The sequence below is a fragment of the Delphinus delphis genome, chromosome 14, assembly GCF_949987515.2.
Source record: "Delphinus delphis chromosome 14, mDelDel1.2, whole genome shotgun sequence".
In the NCBI taxonomy this organism is placed as follows: Eukaryota; Metazoa; Chordata; class Mammalia; order Artiodactyla; family Delphinidae; genus Delphinus; species Delphinus delphis.
In genome coordinates, this window is record NC_082696.1 from 412,243 (window position 1) to 433,871 (window position 21,629).

Genomic DNA, 21,629 nt, shown 5'->3' on the forward strand with positions numbered 1-21,629 from the left:
ATTCATTAAGAAACATACAATCCTCTATGTACATTCACTAATAACAGAACCTCAAAAACATCTGAAGTAAAAACTAACAGAATGAAGGGAATAAATAAAAACATCCGCAACAGTATCTGGAGATTTCAACACTCTTTTCTTAAAAACTATGAACAAGCTGACAGAAAGTCGGTGGAAGACTCTCATAGCCCTCTTCGCAATACTGGCATTTTATAGAACACCACGCTCCACTGCAGAAAAGACATCTCTTTTAGGTGCATGTGCAATAGTAAGCCAAGCCAAGCAAACAGCATAGAATACGCTTTATTATATTCATCATAAATAAACCTGCAACAGCAGCTTTTTATGTTACATCCTAACAATGTAGACTTCATGTAGAAAGCCAAAAAGTTGAGAAAGAAAAAAGGAGAGTGAAGGTCAGTTGTGAAGATAAGTTCAATCTGAGTAATTTTCCTGTTATTGTGGTTATCTAATAAAGTGATCTCTATGGCTGTCAATAAATTGCATTAACAAAGTAGGAAATTTAAGTTATGAAGTTTATATATTTTAACCTCATTTAACAAAATACTCTAAAAATAATTCTAGGCAAATATTATTCTATAACATGAAATTTTTTCATGATGAAGATATCTTTTCTTTAATCATTGGAGTCAATGTGCCATCATTCATGTTAAGAAAGAGTATATGGGCAGAGAACCACATAAGAAAAATAGAAAAATTATTTCAATAATATTTGGTTTCAAAGTTTACATAGGTTCTTCTGTTTCTGTCTTCAAATCAGCTTAAACATCTTTCTCATGTCCTCCTTAGGCCACATCAGTGTCTGAACTCTCACAGCACCTATGGGAGAAGGCAGCACATGATGGGTGGTGCTGGGAATCTAATAAAATCTGGGTACAAAGGACCTGCCACTCCCTCTGCCCAAAAAAAGAATAATCACAACACTTCAATCTGATGATTCTATCACCATCTTTAGATTATGTAAATGTTTCCTTTCTGGAATAATATTAATAGTAATGTTGGTAGGTTTGGAGATAATGGAGTTTAGGCAAATGGGCCACAGACATCCTTTCACCAGGACTTTTCTGCTTCAGTCCTTGCCCTGACAGTAGTGTGCCAGACTCTGTTTCTCATCCCAGCACCATCCGATCAGACCATGATGTTCCAGCAGCCTGCCTCAGGTCAGCAAGGCCTTGCACGGAGGTAACTGCATGCATTAAGCATCACTAGTCTGTGCTACAGAGCGCTCTCCGACACTCCCAATTTCCCCAGACTGTTCCTAACAGAGGGTTACAGGGTCTGATTAATTTTATTCCTGGTGTTAAAGGTCCTCTCAATTTTACTGGCCTAGCCAGGGACAGTCCTCTCCTTATCCTCTTGTTCCTGCTGTGAAATTGAAATACAGATGGAAAAACATAAACTTAATTACAAAAACTCCAAAGGAAAATTTTGTTTATATTTTAAAATATGATGATTATATACAATCATTTTACGAAACTCACATTTTGAGGGAGAGTAACTAGACGCTGTCTTCTAATAATAAACACACCCTACACTCCTACAGGAGGAAAGGGTTTTCACATTTTTTAAAAAGGACGAATCCTTTTAAGGCATAAAAATACAACATTTTAGAGACTTCCCTGGTGGTCCAGTGGCTAAGACTCTGTACTTCCAATGCAGGGGGCGTGGGTTCGATCGCTGGTTGGGGAAATAAGATCCCATATGCTGTGCGGCGGAAAAAAAAAAAAACCTCGACATTTTACAGAAACAATGCACTTCTCTTTTAATGAATACTGGTCAAATGCTTGCTAATTAGATACAGACGTCCCAAGGCACTTACCCTTTATTCTGCACAGATGCGAGTGGCATTCTACATTACAGATTTCACAGAGAAATAAACCCCAAGTCCTGAAAGAATGCACTCTACTTTGTCTGGCCAGTTCTCAGAATTCAGGTTCACGAGCACAGTCACTGCGAGACCATGACTCACCTTCGCCATCCCCCAGCAAGAGGGAGTACACCCGCTGCCGCACTGGGCGGTAGACGAAGGCCTGGCTGGGCAGAGCTTGGTCCATCGCATCCTCCAGACTGTTGCTGCATTCGACCTCCCCGCTGCTCATGACGTTGTACACCAGGTAGCTCTCTGCCTGGACGTGATGTGCTCTGGCGACCTGCCGGAAATTTAAATGCAACTGGTTTCTCGCTGAAAACAAAACAGTGACCTTTAATAGGAAATCCAACGTCTCTGAGGGCTCAGAAATAGCGTAACTGTCACTCGAACTCATGACGTCAAGCTGGCCTCTGTGCCTCCTTTCCTTTGGGCTTCTGGCTCAAAGCTTTCTATTACTCCTCTTGCTCCTCCTCCAATTTCCAATCACCTACCAGACTTGTCGTACTTCCTCCTGCCGTCATTCATCATCCTGTCCACCTGACGGAGAGATGCTACCCAGGGCTCCAGCCGCCCCCACCAGTCTCTCCTCTCTCCAAGCCACCCTTCATCCCAGCGATACTCTGCCTTCCTGGAAACAGAGGCCCAGTCAATGCCTCCTCAAAGCATCTGGCCGGCTACCACAGATTCTTCAGCCTGAGACTCAAGGGAGGCCCCGCGGAGGCCTCCATCTCCTTTCCCACGTACACCATTGCCCTTCGTGGACTCTCTGGGGCCCAACCTCCAAAGTTCTGCAAGAACCCTCCCTGTGCTCCGGAAAACTGACCTCTTTCAGCCCTTCCCAACCAGCCACTTCCCAGTCTCTGCTCCTTTAAGGGTCCCCTACAGCGTCATCTCTCCATAACCCTGACATCCTCTTTGAGCAGGAACTCACCTACCCCTGGCCTGATGGGCTCAAACTCACGTTTACCCTACACTGGTTACCTGGCCTTACCTCTCCTATTAAACCATAAACTCCCTGGGATTAGAAACTGCATCACGTTCATTCAACTGTTCAGGGATTTTTTATTGAGCAGAAACTATGCACTGGGCACTCATTTCTTTCTACTTCGAATGCAGCACAGTGGCAGCACATGGTAGGTGACGAGATGGATGATTTAAATGGATACCACTTTCTCATTCAATGAGTAGTTAAGATCAGACGGCCTATAATATCCTCCATACAGGTTTCATGTTCCTGCAAAAACATTCTTATTACTGCAGGAATAAATTCATCTAGATTACTCTTCAGAATTTAAATCCAGCCTACCACTAATGGCCCTTAAAATGTGTTGCCAATAACCTGGAACATCAAAACCTCTGTGTGTCAGTGTCCCGTTGTTACTCATACACGTGAAGCAGCTCAGTCACGCCCATTCATTATTGTAGACTTGAGCCCTAATCCCTTTAACTCCTCACTTCCTTCATATGTAAAACAGGTTTAACAAAGGTGCTGACCTCACAGAACTATCGTGAGGATTAAATGTGTTAATGTACGAGGCTGGCACATAGTGCATGGCCAGTAGGTGGTAAGTACTGGTCTCAGGCTGGACATACTCGAGTGTCTATCTCATGGCTAAAATTTCTTCAAATCAGGATGGCAGACAAGCTAGCAACTTTAAGGTCAGCAAGGATTCCAAAAGAGTTATTACTTGATGCTCTAACCAATCAAAGATCATTAGAAGTAACCTATTTCTCTATAACACCCCCTTTGATACAGAATCTATCAGAAACAATATGGTTAGATATTTCATGATCCTTTTAAGGCAGAATACCTTCTAATTTATTCTCCTATTCCCTCTTCCATTTCTCACTCTTTTTTTATTTCAGAAGAGTTAGTATTTTGACAAATTTATGTATATAGCTACAATAAATTATATTCACTCTACTAAGAAATCTTCAATTTTGGCAACTCTACAGAATTTGAGATGTAACATTCTTTTCTGGGTATACACAGGGTTTTCAGAGAAGTTCTCTACAAGCATAATATTAATTCATTAATTAGCTCATCACCTCAGTATCTTTTTATCTCTGCCCTTAACTGTAGATATTATATAGCATTCCACACTTGGAAAAACTTTAACATATGCACCTAACCTGAATATTCTAAAGCAAGAATTCAGTTTATCCAACAGTGTGTAACTCTGGAAGAAACAGCAGTGGTTGTGGGTATGTACTCAGGTAATTGCTGCATTCAGCAACTTTGCACCTAAGGATTTCCAGGGTGACTATGTGTGGTCAAAATGCACACATTTGAATTTTGGTTACCTATTGACAGGGCTGGAAGACTCCATTGCAAAAAAATTTTTAAGAAAAAATTAAGGGAAACTTAAGAAACTTCAAAATTGTTTTCAAAGGTATCACTAAGCTCAGTAAATGCGAGTGTCACGGGAACAACACACTATCTGCCCTTACCCTCCCCCCGCAACCAGCAGACAGGCCTACCAGATTCTGCCAGCCTCTTCCCATCCCAGGCTCTTTCTGCCAAACTTCCTGAAAGAGCAACCCCATCCCCAGCTCCTGCCTTTTTTGCCTCCAAATTGCTCCCCAAATCCCTGTAATCTGAACTCCCCCAGGCCCCTGGGAGACCGCAGCTCTCTGAGGCCACCCAACCCTCCTATGTGCCAATAGCCATTCTCTGCAGTATACCCAATGTTTCAAAAAACAAAGATCTGATCTCACCACACCTCTGCTTGATAGCCAATGCCTCCTTAAAGAGTGTAAGAACTAAGTCCTGAACTCTTTCAGCACACACGTGCTACCCTTGGCAGTCAGACCCAACCTGTCCGCACTCCCCTTGCAGGAGACTGGGTGAGACGGCCAGGACGCCCATGAGCACAGCGGAAGCCCAGGTGGGTATGGGGTGGGTGTGGCGGATGAGCCAGGGGGCGTGACGAGGAGCCCAGACGGGACAGGTGCAAGGTGTACACAGACGGGAGACCAGAGCGGAAGTCGGGGACTGGCAGGGGCCAGAGCAAAGGAGAGGGAGCAGAGAGGGCCTGGAATGGCACTGTGGATGTGGCAGGTGATCGCTCAGTCAGAGTCCTGGGCTGGCTGAGACGCAGACACCGCCGCCTCTCGAATGAAGACTCAGAGCAGGGGGGTTCCCTTACACACTCCTCCACTCTCCTGCTTCTACACTACCGACCACGACTGTGTCACCTCTCTAAGCGCCAATGAACTTCTAGACCAGCAGGGAAGGCAGCGGTGATCTTGGAAAGCGTCAAAGGCTTGGGTTCAACGCCAGGGTCTGCCAAGCGCTAGTCGTGTGACTACTGCAGACCATGTCACTTTCACACCTATGTCCTCACCCACGCGTCTAGCGACAGAGCTGTGCGATGACCGAAGGAGACTCAGTGAGGAACGCCTTCTGGGAACCATGAACAACTACAAAGAGACGTGTCATTGGAGAGCCACCTGCGCGACCAAACTGAACACATGCAAGTCGAGCCCAGGTTTAGTTCTCTGTCCTTCCTCCATGCTCTTCTCCTTCTTCCTCATCAGACGACTCCTCATTCTCTGCTGAGGCCCACCTGTCCCCGTGCTGTCATGTTCTACTCATGTCCCACTGCCTGGCAGCACCTCCACGTGGAGGTCCACTTCTAACCTTCCTCCAACGTCCACCCCACATTCTTTTTCCTCTAAAAAGCAGTTAAGAGTGCTTCCCAGTAGAATAAATTTCTTAACTTCTTAATACTTTTTCACCTGCAACTCTCTTAAAACATGTATCACCTTCTACCTCTTAGCTCCTCTGCTACAATATATGTAACAGAGAAAGAGGGGAAAGACCTTTCGGACAGGAGAACCCCTGCAGTTGTACAGGAGGGAGGGAAGAAGTCACCAGAGAAAACCTAAAGATACAAGAGACAGAGAACATCCCCTCTGAGACTGAACTAGCAGCCCCTACCAGACAGACAGCAGGACAGGACAAGGGGCTTGGCAATGACAAGAACAAACAAGGTCCTGCCCTCACAGAACCGCCCCATCTAGCAGGAAAGACAGGAACCAAACACGACATTCCAGGGGCATGCGCTGCAAACGTCAGGCACACACACACAGGGTGGGCAGCCAGGGGGCTTCTCTGCGTGTGTGGTGGAAAAGCCGAGCAGGCATCGACTAGCAGAAGGGGGCAGGAGAGCCGTCCCGGAGTCGACTAGCAGAAGGGGGCAGGAGAGCCGTCCCGGAGGGCGAAGAGCACATGCGAGGCTGCAAGCAGCCGAGGGGCAGACAAAGGTGGAGCTGCAGGCAGTGCCTGGGTGATGGCTGCCAGCCTTGTTCCGGTTACTGTTTCCCTCCTAAGAGCTACGGAATGCAAATAAGGGTTTTATCTCTGTGTGCAGCATGACAAATGGACTGGAAGGGGCAGAAGTCTGTTTAGGAAGAGCGCTCAGAGATGACTGCAGTCATTCACACAAGCGATATTTTGGCCTAGGGTGGTAGGATCCACCGAGCAGATCAAAGTACCAAGACTTGGGAGAGACTGGTTACGAAAAATGGGAGAGATGGTTCCCAGGTTTTTAACTTGTGCAAGATGGTGACAGTCAATGCCAGAACAATGAAAGGTTGTGGTCACGTCTGGTTCTGCACTTGCTGAGATGCCTCAGGGCATTCATGTGGACATGCACCTTCTCTGTAACCCAAGGAGAACGAGAGGATTCAATGAGCTAAAATACACGCGCTGCACGTAGACAGATCCTCCGTGCAGCAAGCAGTTAATAAACAGTGGCTCTCCTTCAAAAACCATCAAGGCTCTATATTACCTTCAGGACTACGTCCAAATTCCCAGCATGGCATGTACCAAAATCCACAATCTGGCCGCAGTCTATCTTTTGCAACTGTTTTCTCCTTACTTAGCCCTTCAAACCGCATGCCTCTGCTACCTGTCCCAGAACTGTGCCTGAGGGGAGAGTCTACAGGCCACCCCTCCAGCGCTCCCGCAGACCCCATCTTCACCTGTTCACAACAAATCTCAGCCCCATGAAGGCCTGGCTTCAGTTATCCCTCCTCTGGGAGCTTCTCTCTGTACTTAACCCACAGTGATTACTCTCTTTCAAATTTCGAGCACTCTCTCCGTAACAGTGATGTGACAGCGTGAGACAGAGTTTATAATGTGGGTTTTCACATGTATTGTGTCTTACTTCCTAGCTAAACTCCAAGGGTTCTGTCCTGTGCCTGCCACCCCCACCCCCCGCCCCAGTGTCTTAACCACTGCAGGCAGTCAATAAATACTCACTGTCAAATCTATCAATGGGTACACTTTCCATCATGACGTTAGATCTGGGTGGACACATCTACATACCTTCAAGATCTCAGGATCCAAAACCATAGTTATTTGTGGCTTGACTTCAGGCCCCATATTTACAAGATCTTCTTGTTTCATTTCAGGGTTTGTACACAGGGGTGCTTCTAGGTTAAATTCAGGGTCCGTATCTACAGGTAATTTCCGCTTGGATTCAGGATGTGTGCATAAGAGAACTTCTTGCCTGGATTCAGGGTGTGTACATAAGGGAAATTCTTGCTTGGGTTCAGGGTCTGTACACATGGGGACTTCTTGTTTGGATTCAGGGTCTGTGTACACGGGAACCCCTTGTTTGGATTCAGGGTGTGTATACAAAAGGACTTCTTGCTTGGATTCAGGGTCTGTACACACGGGAACTTCCTGCTTGGATCCAGGGTCTGTACACACGGGAACTTCTTGCTTGGATTTAGGATCTGAACTCATGGACAGTACCTGCTTGTCCAAAGTTACTACGCCTTCAGGTTTTTGGAAAAACCATGGAGACTTCTGTCCTGGCAAAAGATATGATGCCACTCCTTTATAAAAAAGAGCTTTGTTTGGCCCCAAAGGTAACATCTCTTCCAGCTTCTTCTCACCTTGATGCAACCGAAGAACTTTAGATATGTGGTCCGCTACAGCTAAGATAATGTTACCTTTTTTGTCAAAGTTCTCTTTCACAGAGGTATAAGAAGACAAGCACTTGTAACGAAAGCTTTCGAACATGCCTTCTGGGATGATGTCGTTGCCAAGCAGGCAGGCCAGAAGAGGAAGGTCAGACAGGCTGAGACCCAGGCTCTGACAGAGCTTCTCTCGGCACAGCATGATGGTGTCCAGACTGTCCAGGGAGAGCTCACTGATGGAAAAGTAGGGACAGGTGTCATAAATTAAATAGTCAGTGTCTTCTCCAAGAATCCCAAGACAGTTGTTCTGGAGGCCATAGGAAGCCACCTCATAGTCGGCCTCCTGTAACGAACACAGAGTTTCCTGACCCAGGGCCTTCAAAGCAAACTGAGTAAATATGGCCAGCCCTGAGGGGATGAAGAACATGTTTCTGCCAGGCTGCTCCCTGTGGGACTTGATATAATGGAAGATCTTGGCTATCTCCCTGTTGTTCTTGAGTCTTCGTTTCACCCACTCGTCTCTCTTGGACTGCTCCACCATGCCATCAAAGAAGAATACCAACTTGATGCCAACAGCTGTAAAAGTTTTCACAAATTCTCGCAAAGAAGAAAAGTATTCCCGCCACTGGCCACCACAGATCCAAGAGTCCGGCGTGTACCAGTATCTGAGGCAACACATGGCATCGACCACAATGGTAGGAGTCCCTCCAGGATGCCTGCTTCGGTGGTGCTCTGCCAGCTCTTTGAAATTTACTACCGTACATATATGCGGGCAGCTACTTCTCACAAATCCCTGTAAGCCTCTCACACCCATAACTGACCTCCTGGAAAGGATCTGGAAAGGAAAAGAAATGAGTACTTATGGCGTTATCACCAGACATATGGCGCCTTTCAGAGCAAACACAGACAATATTTAACATTCACTCTCTGTCTCCAGCACGACACAGAGCACGTCACGCTGGTCAGGAGCCTGAAGAGGCTTCCCCGGACACACCCGTGGGGCTGCGCCTGCGAGTAAGGTGCTGAGTCGGACTTCCACCAGGACAGCACAGGGCAGCACTCTTTTAAGATTGTCACTAAGACTATTACTCAAGAGATTTCTCAACAAAGTTCGAAAACAGGTTAACAATTTCAAAGAAGTAATACTGCCCATCTAGGAGCTCAAACAGAAGTTAATTTTGAAAACATAAAATGTAAAGTTGATACGTGCAACACTGATGTTTCTCAAAGTAATTCTGCTGAGTGAAAGCTGGACCAAGGAGCGCACACTGCACGGTCCCACTTATGTAAAAGCCCAGCCCACTGAGAGCTGAGCTGCCCGCAGTGGCAAGAGCCCTGTGGTCGTCTGCAGTGGGGCAGGAGACAGGGTGATGGACACATTCACCACCTTGGCTGTGGGGATGGTGTCACGGGTGAACGCATGCTCAACCTCTCGAATCATACGCTGTACATATGTGCAGTTTCCTGTGCATCGAGTGCATCTCAATAAAGGTGTTAAAAAGGAAACTACATGAATATTCACTAGGCCAAATGCAGCAACATTTGAGGTGGTGACTGACTGACTTTGGATGGAAAACTGCCCATTCTAAAATGTAAAAACACACAAAATAGTTCAAAGGATCAGAATTCACAATCTGGAAAAAATCTAAGCAGAGTCCTTTATGTAATAAGTATGATGTCCTTACGCATAACGAAAGATGTAATATAGCCAGTAACATACATCAGTGGTCAGACATCTTTTATCTTAACGGCCTATTCTTTTCATCAGGGCTTCCGGTCCTCTGATAAAACAAAACAAAAATATCCTTACTATGCAAACAGCAGCACAAGAGCAAATGGTGCCTCTCCCAGGCTGGGGACTGAGGGCAGCAGCCCCAAGCTGCCCACGCACGGCAGTAACAGCTCCTGTCTGTGCCCACTTCCTGCCAGACAGCGCTGGGCACTCAAAGCACACGTCTCCACTCTTCAAAACAACCCTGGCGGGTAAAAATCTGTAAGCCCTATTTCAGTAAATAAATTACTAGGCTGGGAAAAGGCCCCCTCGTGGATTATCTTTTAAGAATTTGCTGCCTGTTAATGGACCCTTGCCCCTAAGAGAATTTGGAGTTATCTGTTTAATAGCCATTAATAATAAAGAATATCTAAAAACTGAGTGGACACAAATAGCACACATTTAAGTTGAAATTGAGTGAGGCCTTGCTCATTAAGTTGTTACACATAATGGATCCATATACCCCAAACCACTGGAGACCTATTACTAGCAGTGGGTTCATCTTGGAAGGTGTGTTTCTGAAGCAGGAGATGGACTTCATAACATGATTATCTCAGCCATAATGCAGTTCTCCAGTCGGGTCCTCCGGGCCTGGTGTGGAAAGGGGATATGTTTCAGAACACAATGTCAGACTGTACAAAATACCGAAATGGATTTAAAAAAAAAAAAGGCAAGGTCTGTGGACGACGAGTGGATCCAAGGTAGATCTTACCCAGCGGGAGGCGGACTCTTTCTATACTGCGAGAGGAGACCTGCTTCTTTCCCCGAGCTCTCGTGCGGGTGCTGAGGACCCTCCCACCAAGCCCACGTGGAGATGGAGCCAGGAGGGCAAAGCACCGGCACCGCCTTCACTCCCACCCCTCACAGACGTGGGCCCATTTGTGCAGCAGCTCTGCCACATTTGCGTTGGCTGCCTTCCCTCACCGATAAAAAGACATTTTTGTTTCAAGCATTTTTCTACTAAAACTGCAAGTGACAACACTGAGTTTCTTGAAACACTCTCCTCTTTATTTTGCAAGAAGTCGGGCTCAGCCTCTGCTTTGATTTTATTCAAATGTTTTTCCTCCTTGCTTACCCCAGCAGTGAAAAGCTCACTATTTTTTAAACATGTACTGGTTTTTCCTGTCTTTCACACTGCCAATTTCTCACAGTTTGAATCACAAATTACCTCAGGAATGTTATGTTACAATGTGCTCTTCTATGGCATTCACAAAGACAATTTTGGATAGGCAAAGGTTTGGGGACTTGGGCATTAGAGGATGCCTTCCGGCACTTCGGCTCTTCAAAGCATTAATGCAGTGTTAGCCCACCATCAATGCAGTCAGTGTGGTGTGAAAGGAGATGCTTAAAAAGAGAAATCTGGATATTACCTTTTTAAACAACTTTCTTCTGTGTTTTTACGCCTTTTATTGCTAACAACATATACTCTAAAGGTAGTTTTTAAGATGACTGCAAATACATATAATATGATTATACAATATATATATTGTAAAATTATACGTATATATACACACACGTATATAAAATTTCATTTATTCTACCTACAAATTATACAGGAAATTGTCATTATCTAGATAACTGTTGCCTGGAAAACAAAAGTTATGTCTCACTAGGTAGGAGTCCCACTGCCCAAAATACAGTCTGGGAGTCACGTGCATTAACGTGGGCCTCAGGGCAGAAGATGTCACCCTGTCAGATCCCTAACACCCAGCACAGTATCAGGCACATGAGGGCCTGGCAAGCACTTGTGAACGAATAAATAGATAAAGGCATCAAAGGGCAAGTGTATAAAGAGAAATCAGGAATCAACAAGTTTATAGACTCCAACTGTGGGCAAAGAGTACAGAGTAGAGTCTGCCCTTGAGTAGCTGACAAACTGGTCTGGGAAACAAAGCATCAGGGCAGCAGATTTTAGGAAAGAGCAGCAGGTGCACAAGTACAGCTAGAGTGTGTGACACGGGAGGAGGAGGCCTCGCTCCTAGCAATGGCTCTGTTCTCCTTACATCCAGACCAATCCCAATGTACTGGGTTACCAGTAAATGAGGCCTGCAGAGAAGAGGAAGGAGAAGCCCAGAAGCTCCTTTATTCACAGTCTTTCAACTGACAAACACTTGGAGAAATGAAGAGAGAGTCAGCAAAACACATATGCACCCTATCTGCCACTGAGAGAACGGGGTCAAAAGCTACACATGGAGAGTCACTCTGGACACAGCAACAGTGGACCCATGGACAGCCCAGGGCACACACCCTGCCCCCCATGGAGCAGTGTTTGTAGGCAACCAGTACCAGCAGTTGTGGCCACCTTGAGCCACATCCAGCATCCCAAAGGTGTCAAGGCATAATGTTCGAAGGTGAAAAGACATAACCCATGCAAATATAAATTAATGAAAGAAACCGTAAGACAGGAAGCCAGTTCCGAGCGCATCTGAAGAGCTGGCCGACCAAAGTGAGCCTTTTAAAGTTGGAGAGGAATTGGGTTAATGTCCTCCAGAAATAGAACCATAACCTTTGGATAGATCTTTATCAGACAGAAATAATGTCTCTACAAGACAAAAATCTACAAGTTAACGTGTGACATCACAGTGTTTGAGCTCTCATGAAGAGTAAACAGCAAAGTAAAACAGAGAGGGACCTTCTGTTAGAAAACTGAATATTGGAAGAATCTCTTGGACAATGTCCCAGGATTCAGTGAAGAACATACAGTCCTCTTTTTCCATGCTCCGTGTCTGACTCTTGGACCATTGTTCTCCCAGTGGTAACCTGCTGCCCGGGGCCTGGGCCCTCTCATGAGGCCCCTCACACCTTTAAGTGGAGGATCTGAAGTCTGCTCTCTCCTCTCCTCCCCATTAGCCTCAGCTAAAAAGAGGAATTTACAGGGACCCTTTCAACACAGCAGGGTAAGAACAGGGACTGAAAATTCAGGGATGAACATGTGTCCCAGGCCAGCACACGAGACACGGCAACTGCCCAGCGCTCACTGGAATTCACAGCCAGGGCTACGGTTCACCGCAGGTGGTCCGGGCGGCTGCACCAGGCTGCTCTCCCTGCTGTCAGAGGCCTCCACACGGGACAAGCGGAACTACTGGCCGACACGCTCTCCCTGACCAAACTCAGGCTCCTGGGCCCTCTTCTCGACAGGCCTCCACCTTGAGCTGCAAGTTCATCCTTACCAAGTTTAGCCAGATTCCTGCTGAGTCAGCTTGAGTAACCCCACCCTTGACACGTGACCCGCCTCAAGATCTGATCTAACTGCTCCCCCGCCCTCCAGTCGCAGCGACCCTCCCTCTGCTGCAGGCTCTCAATCCCCCGGTGTCTGTGCTGTGTTCGAACTTGAGCCCACCTCTCTCACCACTCAAGTCTTGAAGAGAGTCCTTCTCACTGTCTTAACAAGTGTCAGAGGGATATTTTAACACTAACTTCAACCTCAATAAAGTTTATTCAAAGTGGAAATGGAAAGCCTACAGCCGTCACGACTCCAGACTCAGGGTGCCCTCCCTGGAGGGCCTTCCGGACCACAGTCTGGCCATGACCACTGACGCCAACATTCAGAAAACCGTGCGTGGCAGATGCACCGAGTTGGGAGCTCGACCCCTCTTGGCTGCGTCCTAGGGAAAAAGACAGAACGCTGGGCAGCACAGCACCGCTGACAGAAGGGAAGGCTCTACAACAAAACTGAGCTGAGTTGAAATTCTAACCTCCACTTACTAGCAGTGAATCTTGGAGCAAGTTACTTCATTCTTCTTATATGCAAAATGAGGTTTATAAGACTCAATTGCTGTGATGCAATTTTATTTATATTATAAATTTGGTCATCATTTTTCATTAGTTGCTACAGTTCAGTGAAATAAGCCCAGCACAAGTCAAAATTATTAAATTATCTCAAAATTTAAAACAAAGCCATATAAATTTTAGTCAGGCTTTACTGTATTTATGATTTTTACAACCTATATTACTTTTTAATATCAGGAACGTACTTATTTATAAAAATTTTTTTCTGATTAAAAAAGTAGCCATGTTCTTTGCAGAAAATTCAGGGCAGCACAAAAAGAAAAAAACTACTCATAATCTCACCTTCCAAGGGTGACTACAACAAACATCTGAGTACATATTTCTAGTTTTTTTAGTTATTCATTGTTACTAAAAATTGGGATCATGCTTTTCTATAATCTACTTCTGTGTCTTAGTTTATTATGAATATGTTCCCAAGAGGTAATGTTAACCTCCTGCAGTGTCACTTTTAATGGCTGCACCATGTAGACATAATAGGAGTTATCTAACCCTACTGCTGAACATTCATTTCCAATGCCCTATGCCATAAATAAGAATGTCAGTCACATCCGTGAATACACATCTCTGAACACACCATCTCTGATCATTTCCTTGGGATTAATCTTAGGTGTGAAACTGCTGAGTCAACGCAAAAGCACATATTGGTCATTTGTGCCTAACTGTAGTTGTAACTCATTCACACTTACTTCTCCTCAATGACACCAGGTAACTTTATTTAGACATAAGTCAGGTTTACTCATTCAGCAGCTACCTGTGTCATCGCTACAGCAGCCGTGGAGCCATGACTAAGACAGACAGGGTCCCTGCCTTCTGGCAGCTTATGCTCCAGCAGGAAAGCCTCCAACAAGCAATGATCACTTGGGCATTACTGTAGGGCAGAGAAAAGCGGAGGGCGTGCAGAATATTCAGCAGGAAGACCCAACCCAGACCTGGGATCCACGACGGCCATCCTGAGGAAGGGCATTCCAAGCGGCCCTGACATGAGGCAGAAGAGCCGGCAGGCACAGCCAGAGGGAGAGGGGAGAGTAGGCGGATGGGGGGGCGTAAGCAAGAGGAATAAGGGATGAATCTTTTTTAAGTCCATAAGGTGTCTTTTTAATTATTAAATCAGTGTTTCTAAGGTGCTTAAAATATCTGTTCTATTAGGTAGTTTAACCTGTACTTTATTTACTGTATTATAAATGTGTTCTTCAACGTGGAAAATGGGGGAAGAAAACAAAAACAAAACCCCTCAGTCTGGCCAGAACCTCTGCAGTAAGGGAAGAAGAGTCTAAAGAGACGAAGAGGCGCAGCGACCAGAGTTTGCACAGCCACACACACGTGCACACTTCATCCTAAGGGAAAGCAGGTGCTGCTCAGGGCTCTTAAGCAAGCGCATTTTAGAAGCACTGCCCTGCCTGTGCTGTGGAGGAGGGAGAGAGGCAGGCCCGACTGGGGAAAACCAGCTACCCCCCCGCAAAGCCCAGCACCCTCCCTCATGTGGATGTGGAAGAACCCCAACGCTGCAGGGAGGCAGAGCCCTGTTTCCTGCTGCAAAAGACAAAGGAGGGTACAGAGAGGCTCTTCTGCTCCCCCACCCTCCCCGATATACCAGAGATCTAGCAGCTGTAGGCACAGCAACCAGCAAGACGAAGTCCCTAAGACATGCACCTTGAAAGAAGGAGCAAAGGCTCAGGGTCCGTCAGCAAAGAAGCCTGCGGGTGTGCAAACACATGTCAAAACGCACCAAGCCGTACACTTTAAATATGTGCAGCTTATTCTACGAGCCCCACGGCAGACACCCCTCTCGTCCCACTGGCACGCTATCAAGTTTTGCTCGGACTCCACTGTGGGGCACGCCTGCCAGCGACGAAGGCAGGAACGAACGGCTGCTGGGCGGCAGCCAGCAGTGTGAGCTGCTCAGTCACCTGCCTGAGGTCACAGACGGCAACGGCAAAGCCGGGATTTGAATCCACCTGCCTCCGAAACCGGTTCCTCTCACTAGGGGAGCCCCCACCCCAACACTGCACTTGCTGCCGGCACGCGCGGAACACCAACTCGCGTGGCAGAGTCAGCCTGCGGGGCATGCGCTTAGCCCAGAGCGCTCCTTTCTGAAGGTCCTCCCAGTCCCAGGGGCCCAACAGAAAGGCTGGACTGAAGGAGCAACCCAGAAGGCTGGACCTTGGGCCTTTCCGCACCGGACTGCAGCGCTACAAAACCCCTTCAAGTCAATGAACATAGAAAAGGAAGATGTCTGCCACCTACAAAAACTTATGCCTCATGTATCCAGAATTCAGGATAAGACTCCAACATAAATTTTAAAATTCACAAGTACAACTGAAACAATTCATTCATAAACAACTTCTCAGGCTCCGATTTATCACCTATAAATTCTTCTTCTACATAGTTCTAACAATTAGCTCCTACGCCACAGCGAAGAAAAGTGTGGAAAGAGCATTTGAGGTAGGCATGCACACACTGACAAGGGGCAGAACCTCTAGCAGCTGACCTGGGGAAAGCGAAGGGATGAAAACACTGAAAGAGGCCGAAAGACACAAAAACTCCGAACAAATAACAGGGAAAACAGTTGTATGTGCCTCAACGAGCCCTAACACTGTTTGCATCACAAATTTTATGTTTAAAATGTTTACTTGAGATCATATCACAGGGATTAGGGAAAGTTCATATCACATTTAGCACACTCTATTAAGAAAGTAGGGAATGGCTCCAGTGGTTAGGACCCCGCGCTTCCACTGCATGGGGCCTGGGGTAAGATCCCGCAAGCTATTGTGGTGTGGCCAAAAAATAAAAAAAATATATTTTTTTTCATTTAAAAGTAATTTTTTTTTTTAATTTAAAAAATGTTTTTAGGGCTTCCCTGGTGGCGCAGTGGTTGAGAGTCCGCCTGCCGATGCAGGGGACACGGGTTCATGCCCCGGTCCGGGAGGATCCCACATGCCGCGGAGTGGCTGGGCCCCTGAGCCATGGCTGCTGAGCCTGCGCGTCCGGAGCCTGTGCTCCGCAACGGGAGAGGCCACAACAGTGAGAGGCCCGTGTACCGCAAAAAAAAAAAAAAAAAAAAAAAAAAAAAAAAAGTTTTTAAAATTAAAAAAAAAATTTAAAAAGAAAGCAGGGAAATACTCTATTTTAGAAAGATTTCCATCCTAAATGTGAAATTTTGATGCTTAATGGGCAAAAATCCAAAACTCAACTATTCAGCAAACTCTGCTGTTCAAAGTGTTACTGTCCCCTTGTCCTGGTTGCAGACCGTTTTATTATAAATGACTTACAGTAACTTACACGAATCTGTACTGAGTTAATTCTTCGGGCTCAAGGACTGATGGGGAAAGCATCCATCTCTGCTGTGTACTTTCTACAGCCTAGCATGCACACGGGCGTGCAGCTGGACAGGTATGTGGAAGTATAAACTCGGTGCATGCTATAGTAAGCACTCGACAACAAGAGCTGACTTAAATGGACTCCTCCTTCTCTGAACCACACTTGTTTATAAGGAAACGGGTGCTTAGGACCTGGCTTTTTTAGCTAGCAATGGTCCTGATTTACTGGCTGACTGAAGACAAATCACTGACTCTCTTTGTACATCACTGATTTCCTTATTTGTAAAAATAAGATAATGATTTACCTCTCAATTTGGCAAGTTTTAAACTACTACTATAAAATCCTTTAGAAATATCTTATTATATTTATATAAATAATTTAAACCTTAAGTAACATGTTTTAACTCTGAAGACTTTTCCAACAGAACACCTTATAAAGAAACAGAAATTTCCTTCTAAAAGCAAATGAAAATGTAAAAGTTATTCACACTTATTATAAAGCTCTATAAAAGTAACTGATAGCATAAGGGTTGCCTCAGTTTCAAACTAATAAAATAAGGATGCAATTAATTCCTCTGAATGAATTTCCAGTGTATGATTCTAGTTTCCATAGAGATAAGAGCTGCTTCTATGATCTCAATTAAGTGAACTTCCCTTCTTACTTTCAACCTTTTCTTGAAGGACATGGCAACCCAGCAGACAAGCAAATCAAATACATGCACTGCTGTAAAGATTCTGCCCACTGTGCTAAGTTGCCAATCTCTGACACCTCTCTTCCTGACCCAAGAGCAAACCAAAGCCAGGTTACAGCAGGAGTTTGACCAGCTCCATTCATTCATATTTTCTCTCTAAGCCTCAATAAGAGGCACACACAAGGAGGAGTAGGAGGTGGGGAGGGGAAAGTCTGAAGGACAAGAACACAAAAACCAAGACAGCAGGATATGACTAATGGCCAGTTTAGTAGGGATCCAAGTACTGTAGGGCCTGAAACTTATATAATTTGAGGTCCCTCTTCTAAAAAAGAATACACTATTATGGGACTTCCCTGGTGGCGCAGTGGTTAAGAATTTGCCTGCCAATGCAGGGGACACGGGTTTGATCCCTGGTCCCGGAAGATCCCACATGCTGCAGAGCAACAAAGCCCATGAGCCACAACTATTGAGCCTGCTCTGTAGAGCCCGCGAGCCACAACTACTGAAGCCCGCGCGCCTAGAGCCCATGCTCTGCAACAAGAGAAGCCACTGCAGTGAGAAACCCGCGCACCGCAACGAACAGTAGCCCCCGCTCACTGCAACTAGAGAAAGCCCGCGTGCAGCAACGAAGACCCAACGCGCCCAAAAATAAATAAATTTTTTAAAATAAATAAATAAAAATAAAGACACACAATTATAAACACAAGACCACTGAGGTCCTTCCCAGTGCCTTGAAAGGGGCCCGTGAAAGCGAGGCCCCTGAAGCCTGAACTTCATTAGCTTTACAGTAAACCTGCCCCATAAATGACACTGATTCAGGCTCAGGGAGTAGGGAGGACCTCAGAATAGTAAAAACTGTAAGTGACCTCAACCAACACCTACTGCGGTCTTCTCAGTTCACAGACGAGAAAACAGAGGGCCAGAAGTGATTAGAGATTTCCATGTCTGGAAAACAGACATGTCTGTTCGAAATTACACAAAGACAACTGGGAGGTAAGGTGGTCAGGAAACGGTATGCATGGAGATGAGTAGTGTGCGACCTGACACAGCCAAGGTGTTCTCACTGCTTTCCTTGAACACAACCTATAAGGAATGCACCACTGCAGTCCTCTGACAGAGGAATGGCAAGGTTGGGGGAAAACCCCTACGGCAGAGCTTAGAGATGGCAGAGATGGGGTGATGGGGAAATCGACACATAGAGAATGTGTGAAGGCTGTGGTGGTGCAGGAGTGGTAGCTCCTCACAGAAAGGTCCAAGCGTGGGCAGGCCAAAGAGCACGTGAAGATGCGAGGCCACGATGCAGAAATGACAGAGATGGAGGACAAAACAGGAGGAGGACACCAGACATGGAGGAACCAGAGCGTAATACATTTGGGAGGCGACAGGTGAGGAACCGGATGCCGCAGACCTGTCCCCATTCTGTTCTCATTCTCTGCATTACCTACTCAAGCGCTCAAGCCCAAAATGGGGAAGTCACTGGAAATACCACGAGCTCACTTTTTCCCCATCAAACTCACCTCCAAGTTCTCCCCACTATCATTTCCAGATTTTCAGTCCTAAAACTTCTTCCCTAAACGGCTGCAAAAGCCCTCTTATCACATGCAGTCACCCAGCACCACCATCCCTACGCCTGCCAGATGACTCTTAACACTCCGATCCGATCACATCACTTCCCTGTTCCCAATTCCCCCGAGTTTCCTGCCATCCCCAGCTCTAGCGCTCTGTCTCTCCCAGAAGATGTCAGGCAGTCTCAAACCTGCAGGTCTTGAACATTCTGTTCCCTCTGAAGGAATGAATGGCCTCTTGCCCCTCGGCACCTCCCAACTCCCACTTATTCGAAACTCAGCTGGAATCCTCCCCTTCTGTATAGAAACTTCTGGCCCCTCCTTGGCCGACATGGACAAATCATCTTCTCAGCCACCTAGGCGTCATCCCGCCGGCCTTTATTCCCCAGAGGGCATGGTGCTTGCTGGGTGCTGGGGCCCCGGCTCAGGACAGCCGGGTCAATGCGGAAGGCGCCCAAGTTCGGAGACGCCAAGTGCAAAGGTCAGAGGACGCCTCCCTGGGGTACGGCCGACAGGGACCACACGGCGACCCGGAACTGCACACCTCTTTCCGGGGAGGGGTCGGGCCAAGGCGGCACCTGGAGGAGCAGGCAGGGCGCACGGCTGTGGGGACATGCGGTGAGGGAGACGCGGCCCAGGGACCGCGACGGCGCAGAACCACGAGCGCAGCCGCCGCGCCGAGGCGACGACCGAGAGCGGCCCAGACGCGCTGGCCCCACAGGCCCAGCCCTACCTAGAGATGCGCCAGCACAGCCGGAGACGCGCCCACGCAGCCCTCGGCCCGCCGCAGCCGCCGAGCACTTCCGCTTCCGCTCGGGCGTTTCCGCTCGAGAAACCGCCCCGCCCACTCGGTGGGCGGGGTCTGCGCGGCCGGGCCCCAGAGGCGCCGGGAAGCGCGATGCGCCGGCGCAGCGCCCGTTGCCTCGGAAACCGCGCGGTGCGTGGAGGTCGGGGTCACGCCTCGCTCGGCTCCCGCCGGCTCACCCGCTGGCGCTATGGGCCACTGGTGGTGCGGACACGCGAGCCCGGGCCCTGACGCCGCAGTTTGGCGGAAGAGCGCAGGGAGGGCGGTGTGGGCTGTTAGGAGACGGCAGGCTGGCCCGGAGCCCGGGCCCCGCAGGAGGCAGGCGGCGGGGGGTCCAGAGCGGGTGGATTTTCCAGCCAAGGGACCTTGGCGCGCTGTCCACCTCGACCATGGGCCTCGGTGTCTGTCCTGTCTGGAGGAGGGCGGTGCTTTCCAGCCTGGGCTGACCAAGGACACAGCAGAGCACAGCAAGCGCTAGGTAGAGAGGAGCCTTGCTAGCATTGCTGTGACGGCGGCGGCCACCCTAACTATTCTGGAGCCCACAGTTTTAGTGGGCAGGCTTGCGGTCTGGAACGGGGCATGAGAGCTCCGGGGCGGGCAGCCACGGCAGTGGAGGAGGGGAGGAAGCGAGGACGCGCTTGCCTGGTCGTGCGGTGTCTGCGTCTCACGTTAAGGAGTTTGGACTCTGGTAGCCACCGCTTCGACTTTGTTTCTGCAGCTGCTTTAAGGCCAGCAAGGTTCCCATTAGGGACATGCTCCCCTGGGCTGGGAGATCGGCAGGCTTCAGATTCTACACAATTCCCATTTCTCTGGTCACAACACCACCCTTTTCTCTACAACCAAGAGAACATTTTGGTAGCCAAGTGTTATGACAGAAGAATAACTTTGAAACCAATCTAACTTATTTTTTAAGTAAATACTTGACAAACTTCAATTAATAATATCAAGTTATTTAAGATGCATCTCAAAACCTATCTTTACATATGACCTATCTCAGGAGGGCTGCTGCAAGCCCCAGGGAGCTGGAGGCTTCCATCAGGGAAATAAGATGGTCAAATATTGTTCCTGCAGGGTCTCTTGAAGATCAAGCACTCAAAAAGTATTACCACATTGGTGGGAATTCCCTGGTGGTCCAGTGGTTAGGACTCACCTTCCACTTCAGGGGGCATGGGTTCGATCCCTGGTCAGGGAACTAAGAATCTACCCGCCCCCCCACCAAAAAAAAAAAAAGCATTACCAAATTGAAGTGACACCGTATGTATGTATTAAATAATTGGGGAAGCAATCTCTTCATTCGGCCTACAAGGCTTTCATTTCCTGTTGATATTTTTTTCTAAAATCAGTAAAGAGTGCTCAGCACCTAATACTTGTTGGGTGCCATAGGGTCGCACCAACAGTATGTGAAATGGCCTCAAGCCTCGAGTGCACGGGTGGTTGGGGAGACAAGCACACACTTCAGGTGTCAGGGAACAAGTGACACATGAAGTCTTAGAACACATGGATGAAGAAGGCAGCAAGGAGACAATGTGCGAGCTGAGCCTGGAAGGGCGGGTTGGGCCTGAGGCAGGATTAGAAGAAGAAGGACTTGCAGGCAGAAGGGGCAAACGCAGGACAGCGATGGAGGTAGGGATTCAGGCGGTGTGAGGGAGAAGCCACGCATCCCGGACTGTAGGAGCAGGAGCCTCACACTGACAGACAGTGCAGACCCCCGGAGCCAGACGGTGGAGGCAGAGGAGGCAGGCCGACCACAGCCCCATTCACCACCCTGTGTGAGCCCTGCCACTCGGCGGCACTCGGCTCTGCCCCTCCTGAATGTGCACAGATGACCGAGACCAACAGACGTTTGAGGAAGACAGCAAAAAAGG

The 21,629-nt window shown here is 47.6% G+C and overlaps 1 protein-coding gene across 9 annotated transcripts in view; it reads right to left on the bottom strand.

The window, feature by feature from the left end:
* Window positions 1-19,766, bottom strand: part of FAM120B (family with sequence similarity 120 member B) — a 71,784-nt gene extending 52,018 nt beyond the window's left edge. The window contains exons 1-4 of one of the 9 annotated variants that reach the window (XM_060029601.1): window positions 19,693-19,756; window positions 10,084-10,187; window positions 7,227-8,660; window positions 1,991-2,171 (exon numbers count right to left, since the gene is read on the bottom strand). In XM_060029601.1, coding sequence (XP_059885584.1) covers window positions 1,991-2,171; window positions 7,227-8,660; window positions 10,084-10,137 — 1,669 coding nt within the window. In that variant the 5' untranslated portion in view covers window positions 10,138-10,187; window positions 19,693-19,756. Of the gene's footprint in view, window positions 1-1,990; window positions 2,172-7,226; window positions 8,661-9,510; window positions 10,188-19,150; window positions 19,654-19,692 lie in introns of those variants that run through there. The other 8 variants (XM_060029605.1, XM_060029600.1, XM_060029604.1 and 5 more) reach the window with 8 other exon arrangements.
* Between the last annotated feature and the right edge of the window lie 1,863 nt (window positions 19,767-21,629).